This window comes from Oryzias latipes, chromosome 24 (genome assembly GCF_053564925.1).
Source record: "Oryzias latipes strain Hd-rR chromosome 24, Olatipes_Hd-rR_3.1".
Classification (NCBI taxonomy): Eukaryota; Metazoa; Chordata; class Actinopteri; order Beloniformes; family Adrianichthyidae; genus Oryzias; species Oryzias latipes.
Genome location: NC_136260.1, coordinates 20,584,989 through 20,597,770, shown reverse-complemented (window position 1 = coordinate 20,597,770; position 12,782 = coordinate 20,584,989). Strand labels below are relative to the sequence as shown.

Genomic DNA, 12,782 nt, shown 5'->3' with positions numbered 1-12,782 from the left:
AGTGGCTCCAGAAACCCACTGAACAAAATTAAGTCAATGAGCTCTAAGAAGTCTGTCATTAGCAGCTTCTCAGGAAAACACACATGAGAAGATCATTGCTATGCATAAGTTTGTCACAAATTTCCACTATCGTATCCCATTTAACATAAAAGATAAAAACATGAGTCCTGTTATGTTCTGGGTCAAACTGAACCGTTTTTAAATGTAAAACTCTTTGGGGGGGAAAAAAAAAAACTTTTTCAACTTTGAAACTCGTCCTGCTGGGCTAATTTAGTGTAATCAACATATAAAATGACAAATGGTTTAGTTGTAATTCAAATGGAAACCAACATCAATGGAAGGTTAAAAACATCCATGTAACACGCTGTTAATAAAAAATTAAGTTAACAACCGCAAAAACGTATAAATTTAAAAAAAGGTTGCAATGAAGTAAATAAATACTGTACTCCTGTGTTGTGGTCATGGTATATTTTATTATAAATCAGGCATTTTATCCAACTATGTGAAGATGCATTATAAAATGGTATTTCCCTTCCTACACACACATTTTAGTAAAATATACACATAATTTTACCCCAAGAAGAGTGAATGTTTATTGATTAAAAATATATATATCTACATTAATCAAATCCTCATTTCATTTCATCTGGTCTCACATGCTGGGAGAAATTCCTTCATACCAAAGCACAATGACACACTTTTTTTCTTTTTCTTTTCCTACGGGCCATAGGCTTTTGTGTGCATTCATAAGTTCATCAGCAGCAGAACAATCAAAGCTTTGTCCTCCAACAACAATAGATTTACTCCAGTGGGAAATGTACAAGTCCAGTTAACGGGGGAAATTTTAATTACAGAATGGAGATTCAACCAGCTGGACTCCTTCCAGCTCCTTCATAGTCCCACAGACCCAGAAACACCCAAACGGGCTTTGACTATTTCCGACATCATTATTTTTTTCACGTTTTAAAATTTTACAAAGTCTCAAAATTCTGATTAAGACTAGAAAGAAGTCTAGAATTTTCCTCTGTGTTTAGCCTCTGCATAAATGGTTCAGTCCAGTCTTCTATTTATTATGAATATCTTTGGTTAAATCAATTTGAGAATAGGGTTCTATGATATAGTTTTTAGTATTGTGAGGCACCAGATGATTTAATGTGAGAAAAGTGCCACAGAAATAAAGTTTACTGGGATTCTGGGGAGCAACCACCTTCAGGTGGAGCCATCTTTAACGCTTAAGCTACGTACGCAGCTGGCACTTAATGCACCTTTAACAACATGCTAACATGCTTAGCTCCTGGTGTTCACATTGGACAAGCAGGGAGGGGCTTCTTCTATACCTTTTCTACTGTTAACTAGAGCATATCTGCCACCTGCAGTTGGAGGAGGCAAAATCTCAAAGCGGTGCAAATCTCACAATGTGGGCACAAATATGAAACGGTTGAGTTCATTGCTATTATCTTTGCAATGAGGTATATGGATCAGAGTGGCCTTGATTAATCTTTGAAAAAAAAAACGCAGACGTCATCGTGTCTTGGTTTACCAGATAAACATCACTACTAAAGCCAGATCCCTGAATGGTAAAGGTTGGACCTGGCTTAACTGGCAATGTTTGTTCAATAGCAGTGCATTTTGTTTGAAGAGCCCGAAAATGGTCATAAAAACTTGCGTCTGTTATTTTTTTCAAGCCCGTGGGGACTGTGCAAGGAGTCCATTAGTACTGTTTGACTAATAGGTGCACGCTCCTTCCCTGACTTTTAAAACTTAGGAAGTCAGTCAATCAGAGTGGAGTTTGAGTGTACATCCTACACTGACGCGTCACGTGCACACCACGTGCATGCAGCATTCGCGTGTGGTCGGTAAGGAGCAATTGGAGCGTCCCTGGTACCTCATAGGTATGTGTAACTTACATTATTCCTGTAAATACTTGACAATATAACGACAACACAACATAGTGGTACGTTCCATTTTCATAACGTCCCTCATGGTGGTCGTACAAGCCTCAAGGAAACGCCTGCCCTCCGTTTAAGATGTGACCGCTCCTCTTCGCGACCCTCCACGGGCCTGGACAACCCAAAAACCTGCAGCACAGGTGCATGTCTCTAAGACTTGCAACTCCATCCCTCGAGGACCAGTGTGTCTGCATGATTTCCAGATATCCAAGCCCAACTCATGACTGATTACCTGCCTCTGGTGTGCTCAGCCAATCAGAATGCTCTGATGTATTACATATATGCTCTGGCTGTGATGCTAGTGCACGGTATGTTGGAAAACAAGCAGGAATGTGGCTCTCCAAGCCTGGAGTTGCCCATCCCTGAAGGTTTCACACAGAACACAAAGTTCATGAAAGCAACTTTTGAGTTAATGTTGCTTCCTGTATGGTCTTCAACATCTCTTATGAGAGAAATTCAAATGTTCGTTAATCAAATATAATCAAAAAATCTGTTTTCATTTGATCCCACAATGGAGAAAAAAACGTGTTACCATAGTTGTATTGATAAAACCGAATTTAATAAAATAACACGCATCTCTGCAGGGTTGAGGATGAAGACAATTTTCTATGATGCATTTCAGTTTTCAAATTGTGTAGAAGATGAGGTACTGAATGGACATGATTGGAATGCCTCCGCTTTGCTGCAGTAGACTGTGACAGTGTGCCCTGAATGTTGAACATAGTGGAAAAACACTTCTTTTTTTTCAGGCGAGCCTCTTCTTCTCTCCACATTTGCATTTCACTTGGGGCCGATCAAGTTGGCTCAGGACCAATTACAATGAGGTAATGTCTTTTGAGGACTCTGATTGGCTGCTGGGGAACTGCCTATGGTGGTCCCATACAAAGGAAAGATGTGGGCTACAGTACGAGGGGCACAGAGTAAACTCCAGTTTGAGGTTGGAGCCCCACTTTAGTGCACACACACACACACACACACACACACTGCCCCCAGATTCCTTGTTGCCGTCTCCACTGCTGATGAAGGAGTCCATTCATGACCGCTGACAAATTACTACTGAAGCATGAGACTAAAGGGACCCCCCATCCCTCTGTCTCTTTCTACCTCTCCCTCCATTATAGACTGTGTGAGACTTGGGTGTGAGAGAATATCACACGGGGGCCCAGACCCATGAAAGGAGCATTATGTTTGGCTGCTCCAAGCATCAACAGAACTCCTTTTAAAGCTGTAAATGTCATTTTTTTTATTTTTGTAAAAACAGTAATTGTAAATTGATTTATGAAGCACTTGTCAAAAGGTTGAAGCATTTGGATTAAATGTAGTTTGTGTAGACGCTGGATTCTGTTTTCTGTCTTGAAGGCAGGAAAGAAACGTTCAGATTCACAGGAAACAAAACAGCTGCTCTCAAAATCAATCAAACTTCATTGTAAATTGGATTAATTATTCATTGCTGAAGCACGTCGATGGGATTTTTTTAAAACATTTCGGTGATTGTTTCCTTGCAAGGAAAAGGCTGCAAAGAGGTGGAAAAAACGCTCAAATTTGGCTGTGATCTGTGGTTAAAGATGTTGTTTTAAATAAATGCTGATAAGTGAGTCCTGTATTCCTTCTGGGAAACAAAAATGTAGAATAAGTGTTCGACGTACATATTATGAGGCTTTATTAAGCTTCTCATTTTGTTTACATTTTTTTCTAAAGTGAGTAATTTCCACTTATTACACGAGTTTTTTGACTTGTGTAATAAATGTATCAAAATAAGCTACAATAGATACATATAATCCAAAAAATATATAAACCATTTGTGTAAAAGTAGCAAAACATTTCACTTTTGGGGCAGTATTAAATTCAATTTAAAGTAATTCTATCAAACATTTAGCTTTTTCCCCTTCTTGAATGCTTTTGCAGAACTGTTTCTAGATTTTAATATCTTATTATGAGATTACTAACTTGCTGCATTGACAGATAATTTTACTTCTTTCCAGGGGTTTTCGTACTAAAACTAGTGTTTTTTTTCCTATTTGTAGGCTCAGTCTTTTTATAGTGCAGAGGGATGAAAAAAGCCCAGCTTTGTATTTTTCTTTTTAAACATTTGAAGCAGTTCACATATTGTTATTGATCCCTCACTACTACTACTTCTAATACTGCTGCTCCTTAAATACTGCTAACTTTTACTGCACATCAGAAAGTTTCCTATTTTAGTTATTTAACTGGTGAATTTTAAAACTGCACGTTAACAGTCAAAGTATAAATTTCTCCAATGTAAAAAAAAAAAAAAAGGGAAAGAAAAAACGTTTTGTAGACAGTTGAAGGTTAAATCCTAAAGATGCTAAAGGGGATTATGAGATCCAACCTTGGCACATCCAAATTCCAGCCCTGCAGGGAGTCATGGGGGTGCTATACTGTCCTGAAAGTAATCCTCCGGTTGTGGGCCTCCATTAGTTAACCAGCCAACTGGAACAAAGGCAGAAATCCATGCAGACCTCCAAATGTGGGTCAGTCCCTCCGTTTACCTCAAATAAACCAGATGAACAGTTTTTCCTCCACAAGATCGTTGTTCCTGCAAACAGGGTTGCGACAGCATCCATGTGATGCATTTAATGTTTGAGAAAAATATGTATACTTAAAACAGACCGTTAATTTTGGTTTTGCAACATTTCAAAGAGTTTTCAAAGCACAAACTCACGTGAATATGTTCACATAGATGTTAACATTGATGCATGGATGCAGAAGTTTTTATTCTTTAAAACCTGACAACCGACAAAAAAAACTGAGCAGTAATTTTGTCAAAAAGTTGCATAAGTCTGGGTTTAAAGCTAAATAGTAAGAATACAGTTAAGCAGCCGCTTCTCAGCTGATTTTGCATTTTCTGTTTAGTGGGTTAAAATTTGGATAATAATAGTGAGCTAAGAGATGAATCTACAAGATTGGCAGCTTTATTCCTGTTGCCGTGGTAATGCAGTCTTATCCATCAGCGTTCCCCCTACCAAATCTATCTCCACGGAAACGCTCTGGCAGGAGCCGAGTAGCAGGAGGCCAGGCTTGGGCCGGAATAATGAGGCGCAAGAACTTCAGATTCACTTCTACGCTTACATTTACATCTTTACATCCTAAAATATGTTTGAAAATCAGCATCATTTATTCATTTCTTTAGATCCAATAGCTTCTTTCATGGCTTATAAACTCTTTATGACAAACACAGAAAGGTTTCTGACCTTGAAAAGAATCCTTATTGGGAAAAGGGAAACAGTTCTGTCGAGTTTAGCCGCCATTAATATAAAAAAAAAATGCTTTCCAAGAGGAATCAGACAAAGTTCACACACATTTAGAAAAGAAGAAATAAGGGACAGAAGAGTTGGGAGGAGCAAATGTTTGAGAAGTTGGCAGAGAAACCAGAAGAGTTTGAAATCGAACACAAAGAGCGAGGAGGAGGAGGAAGAACTGAGTTGATGCTTCTAAACTCAAACTGGTCTGTCTTTGTTGTAATAATCTATAAAACACAACAAACTTTGTTCAAAAAGTTCTTTATTTCATAAAAAAGTTAATCAGATGCAACACCAAACAGATTTGATTTAAATTCTATTTTTACTCTTTGGTTTACACGACACACAAGTGAGTGTAAAAGTTCCAAAACATCAGCAAGAATGACGAGGAAGTTTTTGGTTTTATTTTGAAAAACCTGTTTAGCAAGTAAAGATGTAAACAGTAAGAAAAAAAAAAAGTAAATGCAACACAAATAGACCTGCCAGTTTAAAGCTGTTGATGAAAAACGTTCCCTTTTATTGTGTTTCCCTGCAGAGACAACCTCTGCATCATATGTTTTTTGTTTTTATAAGATTATAAATTGTGACCATCTCAGAAAATTGAGGCTCAAATAAGGTCAGAGCATCAAATTCAATACTGGAAACGCTAATTATGTTTTGTTTGGTAAATCAAACATTTATTGCTGAAACTGTATTTCAGCTATAAACATTATGCTTTATTATTCTGGCTCTGATTATGCAAAAACATCTTTCTTTTTTAAACTTCAGACTCTGTTATTTCATTTTTGATAACCTAACAAAGTCCAGAAAGAAAGAGCAAGCTGAAAAAAGTTTCCCGATTTTAGATTCTTGGAATATTTTTGCATTTTAGGTGAATAAACTTTTGGATGTTTTTATTTTGAAATGAACAATCTTTCATCTTAAGTCTCCAAATTGAAGAAATCCAAATCTGGACATTCTGAAACAATTCCTGAAACAAGTGTGTGCTAATCGGAGATTCCAGCACATTTAGAGTAGGTCTGTTGGTCCAGGTAGAGCACGGCACACACCTGCTTGACTTTACAGTCTCCAGCACAGATGATGCTGCTGTTGTAGTTGACCATGAAGTGGCTGAAATACGTGTCAAAGGCTTTGGTTTGTGGCTCCAGAAAGCTCAGGCCCAGCTGAAGGAGGCTTTGTGGCTGCAGGTCAGTCAGTCCGAAAGCTTCAGTCATGATATATTCAAGCCTCCAGTCGGACTTTTGTTTCTCGTTGGCTTCCGTCAGATTCAAATAGTACTGCCAGATATCCTTCAGAGGGGAAGAGAAAAGCAGCAAAAGGAGAGGGAGAGGAGGGGAAGGAAAGGCCTTTGAGTCTCTCTGAATAACAGAAACTGGTTTTGTTTGTTGACTGACAGCATGATTAATCATCCAGAAGGACTTTTTGCCTCAATCTGAGGACAGAATATTTTGAGTTTCAGCTGAATTTGATTGAATTCCTGCCAGTTTCAAGACCCACTCAGATGAAAATTGTGATTTTGGTGGTTTTAACATGTTCTTTTGACATTTTTCTGATGATGGAGGACATATTAAGAAAATTGAGCTCAAAATTTCATTTCTGAGTATATCTTGATTTAAATTGTTATGAATCAGGAGCAGACGAAAAAATGACGTTTAATAAAGAGCATACTTGTGACGTAGATTAAACACTGGGCGGTCCACAAGCTCCCTGCCCCACTTAAACAGAGAGTGCTCAGCACATTTCAGAGGCAAAGTTTCAAATGAACTACCGCTCTGCAGAAACTATGTCCTAGGAAAAAGTCTTCTTTTTTTTTATTTTATTTTTTTTGGCTAAGAACTGCCCAATCAAAATTGAAAATGGATCAAAAGATGATCGGAGTGGGTCTTTTAACACCTTATCTTGTTGTTTTATTGTGAAAGGGTAAAAAAGAAAATTTGAAAACTTCACTGGTTCTCAAGTCTAAACCGGAAAACCTCAAAACATTAAAAAATGTCTGTTTTCTATTGCATTGCTTTGGTTTAAAACAGTGAAAAACTGCAGAATTATTTCTAAAATGTCATTCAGAACTACATAAGATTTCTCTTTCACTTAGTTTTGGTCAGAACTAGTTGGTAGCTGACTGAACATAAACAGATTCCTGCAGCATTGCTCAATATTAGGTTACTCCATGGCAAAAAAGGGGCTGGGTATCACTGCCAAAATACTGATCCAATACCTGAATCAATTTGGATTCATCACTAAAAATTAACTAAAAATCTATTGATTTGTTAAACCCTCCTTTAATTCCGAAAAATAATGTATTTGATATATAAAATATACGGTAGTATTTATATATCTCACTGGTTGGGCAAAAATCCTGCCTGATACACAATCAGTGTAGGATTTAGTAAAATTGGATAATTTCTTTCCTCAGACATGAAAGTTTGGTTTTAAAATAGCATTTTAGCATTGATGTCTTGCAGCGCCAGCCTTCTTACCAGCATGGAGTAGTCCTGACTGTTGTACAGGTACATGCGGAAGCCCGGGTTGTTGGAGTACAACTCCAACACATTTTTAATGGGAGTGACCGCCGGCGACACAAAGAGGGAATTCACTGGTTTGCCTGGCAAGCAAAAGAGCCAAAAAAGTGAAAAACTGGACACAAAAAGCAATTCCAGACACTTGCACATATATTAAGCCACAATGGTCAAACAGTTTTAAAATTAAACATATGCAGAGAAAAAGGTAACTCTGACTTAGTCACACCTTTGCAGGGATTTTCCATTTCTGCATTTGTTTTTTTTATATTTTTAAAAAGTGCACATTTGCCATACTGTGCAAAAATGAAGTGAAAATATGTTCAGTCAAATTGCAGTTTTTATTTCTTCAAGCGTGTCCAATTTAAAAAAGATTCTAAATGGATTTGATTTATCGATTTATTTTTATTTTTATTATCTTGTCTCTTTGTTTTATTGCTGAAATTGCTTGAAATCAATCAAATCAAATCAGTCAGTCCTGGATGGAAAATCACCTAAATGTAAACTATGTAAAATTACAGCAACTTTCTCCAAATTCTGGATGCTAATATTCCACCCTAGACCCGTAGCCACTGTCAATCATTTGTCTTTAATAAATAAAGGTAAATATTGTTTATCTTAGTGTAGTTAGAAGCTACATTTCTTTATATAACTGGAAATAAATTCAGGTTAAATGTGAAAAATTCTTTAACTTGCATAAAACAAAAAATGTGAAAATAACCAAACAAAACAACCCTTTTACCCCGCTGGTCCAGCAGCACCATGATGCTGTCTCGGTGGGTGTGGCCGTAGAAATGCCCGGCAATCACGTGAGCGTACTTCCTGAAGATGCTGACCAGCCTCTCGTTGTGGCGTTTCTGAATAGCAGTGGTGTTTTTGACGAAAGGCAGGTAGCCCACCGGAACGTGACCTATGATGTAAATCTACAGACAAAAAAACAAAGGGAAATATTTGTTTCAAAAGGTTACATAACCAAATATTTGAAACAAAACTTCTGATCACGTTACAGTAAAATAGGACATCCTACCTTCTCCAGGTTCTGAGCGGCTGACTCCAGAGTTTCCTGCAGCCACTGGAACTGTCCAGCGGGATCCGACATGTTCTTGGTGACTTGGTCAGGACCGTAGTAAAGGATTGTGTTGAGACTAACCAGCCGCAAACCGGGTTTTACCAGCTGGGAGTAGAAACCGCCTAAAGCAGGGAAGCAAATGACAAAACAAAGCTCAAAACTTCACTGACCAACGCAGAAAACTGGATCTCAAGAGTGTCATTTGGCTTTTTACAGTCATATTCTGCCATGAATGCTTTTGTTTTCTTCAAATATTTTAATGCTAAATTGAATTTAAAAGAGGCTTTAGTTACGGTTTGGCTGATGTGAAAAACCGGTCATACTGAAGTTTTACACTAGTTAAAATATGTTAATAAAACACATGTATAAAACCTAATTGGACATATTTGTACTGGAGTTTTTAATGTGCTTTATTTTTTAGAAAAAAAGTGCTAAGCTTGTTTTTAACAAATAGGTTTTGGAATTCACAAATGTTTATTTCTAAAACCCTCTTCAAACGTTGAAAATTCTATTTTGTGCATTAAATTATCGCTATTGGTTTCAGAACTTGAGATCATAATTTAAAAAAAAAAAAGGAAATATTTTGAGGCAAGACATCTTTCCACAAAATGAATAGGGCGTGATTTAGCAAAAAATGCATGTGATATTTTTCAAAAATCTTCTGTAGTAGTAAAAGTACCTTCTGAAAGCGTGAGCAGAGCTTCACTTTGCAACCAGGGTTTCCAGAGCTCTGCAGCTGCTTTATAGATGGCATTGGTGGAGGCTGGCATCTGGTCCTAAAATAGAAACATTTTCTTTCTTTTTTTTTTTTATCTTTAAAACATTTATTTTTACACAAAAAATTACTTCCAAGTAGCTGGACGTTTTTTATAATGTTTACACCAGTTAAGTTCAGAAGCAAAGTTTCTTTGTCTGCAGTTCACTTTTTGCTATTTTTTTTTGCAGTTTGCATGTTCAGTAACTTAACACTAACCTATGAGTTAAATATTAAAAGGCAACTTCTGCAAAAAACAAAAAGGTTAATTGTCCACAATTCTTAGAAACAAAGCATCACAAGTGTCAGCACATGTGTCTAAATTACACAAACACCATATGGCTCTCAAAAATTTCATATTTTTCATATATTAATTATAAACCTAAAAGGAAAAAACTTCTTCTTTAGCCTAATTATGACCTAAACAGTCTGAACAGACCACTAAAAGGAAACAAATCTGCATCAAACAGTGAAGTTGAATTATTTTTTTGCAATGCACGCAATAACTATCGGTGCTGCTACCTGTGGCCAGTAGTCGTGGTTTCCTAAAGCGGGGTAGACGGTGAGGTTAGGAAAGTGCTCTCTGATGGTGTGAGTCATGTTGCCGATCACCTGGATCACCATGTCTGTGGAGAGCTCATCAGGAGGGACGTGAGGCGGACTGTCACTGTGGATGGAGACAGGAAAAAGGTCATATTTTTTGTTAAATGTAATGCCCATGCAGGTTCATCATTATGACTGCAGTTCACGCAAAAGCCACAAAGCAGGTCATAAAGTATCTTTGCTGTAATAATAGTAAAGTTGAACAAACAGCACCCAACAAATGTTACACCTCATTTACCAGGAAACCTCAAAATAAAACGTTAATGTATTATGAACTACATGAAAGTTCAATGTTTTTTTTACAAAATAGGTGTTTTCCTAAGAAACACAAGGGGGGAAAAAAAGGAAATTTCTGTACTTTATTTTGAAGAACCAAAAAAAATGAAGTCAAACCTGGTAATAACGTTTTAAAATATACAACTGGTCATCAAAACTGGACAACCACACCACCTGTTTGTCTGACTAACAAGCACCTCCATGGTAATTTAAGGCAGGTTTGTCTCCATTCAGCAGAATCCTGGAGAAACGGTTCACTCGCTCCTGTTTTTTCAAGTTTTAAGGTCAAACTCTGAAAAAAGATTGAATAATCCAGATATTTAACAGAAACATGTTCAGGACCTGCTGTGATTTATAAGCACAAATGAATAAACACAGATAAAAATACGTTTGTGTAGATAAATACATGGCTCATTTGAAATTATCACACTAAAACACACTAACTATATACGTTTCAGATTCAGATTTTTTTTTCCCAAAATAAGATGCAATTTTTTCAATATCTTTCTAAACAGGAATGTATAAAGTGCAACCATGGGGTTTCTCTAATAACACAACCTTAAAAAAGGAAGTGGTGCCTCTGATTGCAGAGTCAGATGAGGATTGTGGTTTTTAACCAGCACGCTCACATGCACTCCTGTGGCTTTAATCCAGTGAATTCTAATCAAACCCGTTTAAAACTTGTGTGTTCTGCTCAACCTAAGAGAAAATGTTAGACGTTTTATTTTGAAGGGCAACTTTTAGGATATTTTTTCACGCATGAAGTATAAAAAAAAATGGATGATGGTGAGATATAAGCATTATTGCTGTTTGTATTTTTATTTATTTTTTTATAAAAGATTGCTGTGACCATCCTAACTGCATAAAAACACACTATTTAACTCCTAAAGGTTGTGTTTGTAGAGCCAGAACAGACAGGAACCTGTAGGTTTGGGTTCCTCATAACGTTGGGACACTTATGAGTCATCAAATTTCCCTCAAGGAAAAGGAAGGACACCCTCAGAGGTCACAAGATCAGCCTCTCCTGTTTCCACATGGGTACTGACCCGGTCCATATGATGAAGTCCTGGGGCTGTGTGAGCGGTGCCATGTGAGCAAAGGCTGACTGGATCAGACTGTAGGGGGAGTCACACAGGAAGTCGCCATAGATCCCGGCGTGGGCGGCAGGAACCCCTTTGGAGGAGAAGCAAACCTTGGTGGGGTCTGGAGCCAGGTGGTATGTGGGATCCAGGTGGAGGTCTGTGATGTGCCAGAACCTGCCTGGAGACAGACGGGAAGTATTCAAAAGATATGTTACATACATGCCTTTAGAATTGGGACCTTGCAATTTTATCACATTTTATGACAAATAAATGTTGCTTTTTTATCATATTATGTGATATTGATTAAAAAACAATCAATTTTATTTATAATGTTTAAAATCATAACGACTTTTTTCGCTGAATCTTATAATAAAATAGAAGCCAACGACGAAATAAAGCGTTTTTAGCCTAAACAAGATATATAATAAAGGTAATTTCCGTAGCACTACTGTTTCTACTCACCTGTTCCCGAAAGGTAATTTCTGTCAGTCGGTGCGGTCCGAACCGAATCCGATCCCAACCAAGAAAGGAACAAAATAACCCAAATTACCGCCATTGCGAACTGAAAGTAACACGACGGAGCATCTTATCAGCTGTTTGACATAAACAGGAAGTAAAATTGACCCACTGGTCACGTGACCGCGATGTCACCGCTCAGGAGGAGGAGCTTCTTCTCTTCATGAAGTTCAGCTTTACCGATTTTTTTCTGCCATTTTTGAGACAAATGTCGTTAAATTATTATATTAGCTGTATAAATAAATATTTATTTTTAAAAGGTAAAATATTAGAGCAATATTTGTAAAATGTATCGATAGTAAATATTCGTTTTTAGAAATATTACTGGTTTAAAAGTTGGAAATGCAATTAATCACATAAAAATATACATTTATTTTTGTAAAACAATTTGAATGAATGGGAAAAATAAACCAGGTTGAACGTATATTTACCTATGAATATTGCATAAGTAACACAATCTAGTATAAAACTTACAAACTGAAAGAGAAAAGGGCTCAAAACAATATTAATAGTTAAGTTACCCTTTATTCTAATAGCTAAATAAATAAAATTTGACTTCCTAACTTTGTTTTTTTAATAAGATTTCCTGCATTCGTTATTTTTAACCAAATGATTAATTTGAGACAAAACTAAAGAAATTGCAGTTAGCATTTCTACTAAATGTATATTGCACAGGCCATACTGCAATTATCTTCTAAAATCATTTTGGTGACCTCATAGCATCCACTTTTTAACTTTAAAACACAGAAGTCTGCAA

The 12,782-nt window shown here is 36.9% G+C and overlaps 1 protein-coding gene across 1 annotated transcript; it reads right to left on the bottom strand.

Annotated features, from left to right (window-relative positions):
- Positions 1 to 5,454: 5,454 nt before the first annotated feature.
- On the bottom strand, positions 5,455 to 12,158 carry smpdl3a (sphingomyelin phosphodiesterase acid like 3A). Its single transcript, XM_004083540.5, has 8 exons — positions 11,972 to 12,158; positions 11,474 to 11,687; positions 10,071 to 10,215; positions 9,474 to 9,570; positions 8,753 to 8,916; positions 8,468 to 8,648; positions 7,687 to 7,811; positions 5,455 to 6,498 (listed from the first exon to the last, which is right to left on the bottom strand). The coding sequence occupies exons 1-8, from the start codon at positions 12,063 to 12,065 to the stop codon at positions 6,196 to 6,198; spliced, it is 1,323 nt and encodes a 440-aa protein (XP_004083588.1). The 5' UTR covers positions 12,066 to 12,158; the 3' UTR covers positions 5,455 to 6,195.
- Positions 12,159 to 12,782: the final 624 nt, after the last annotated feature.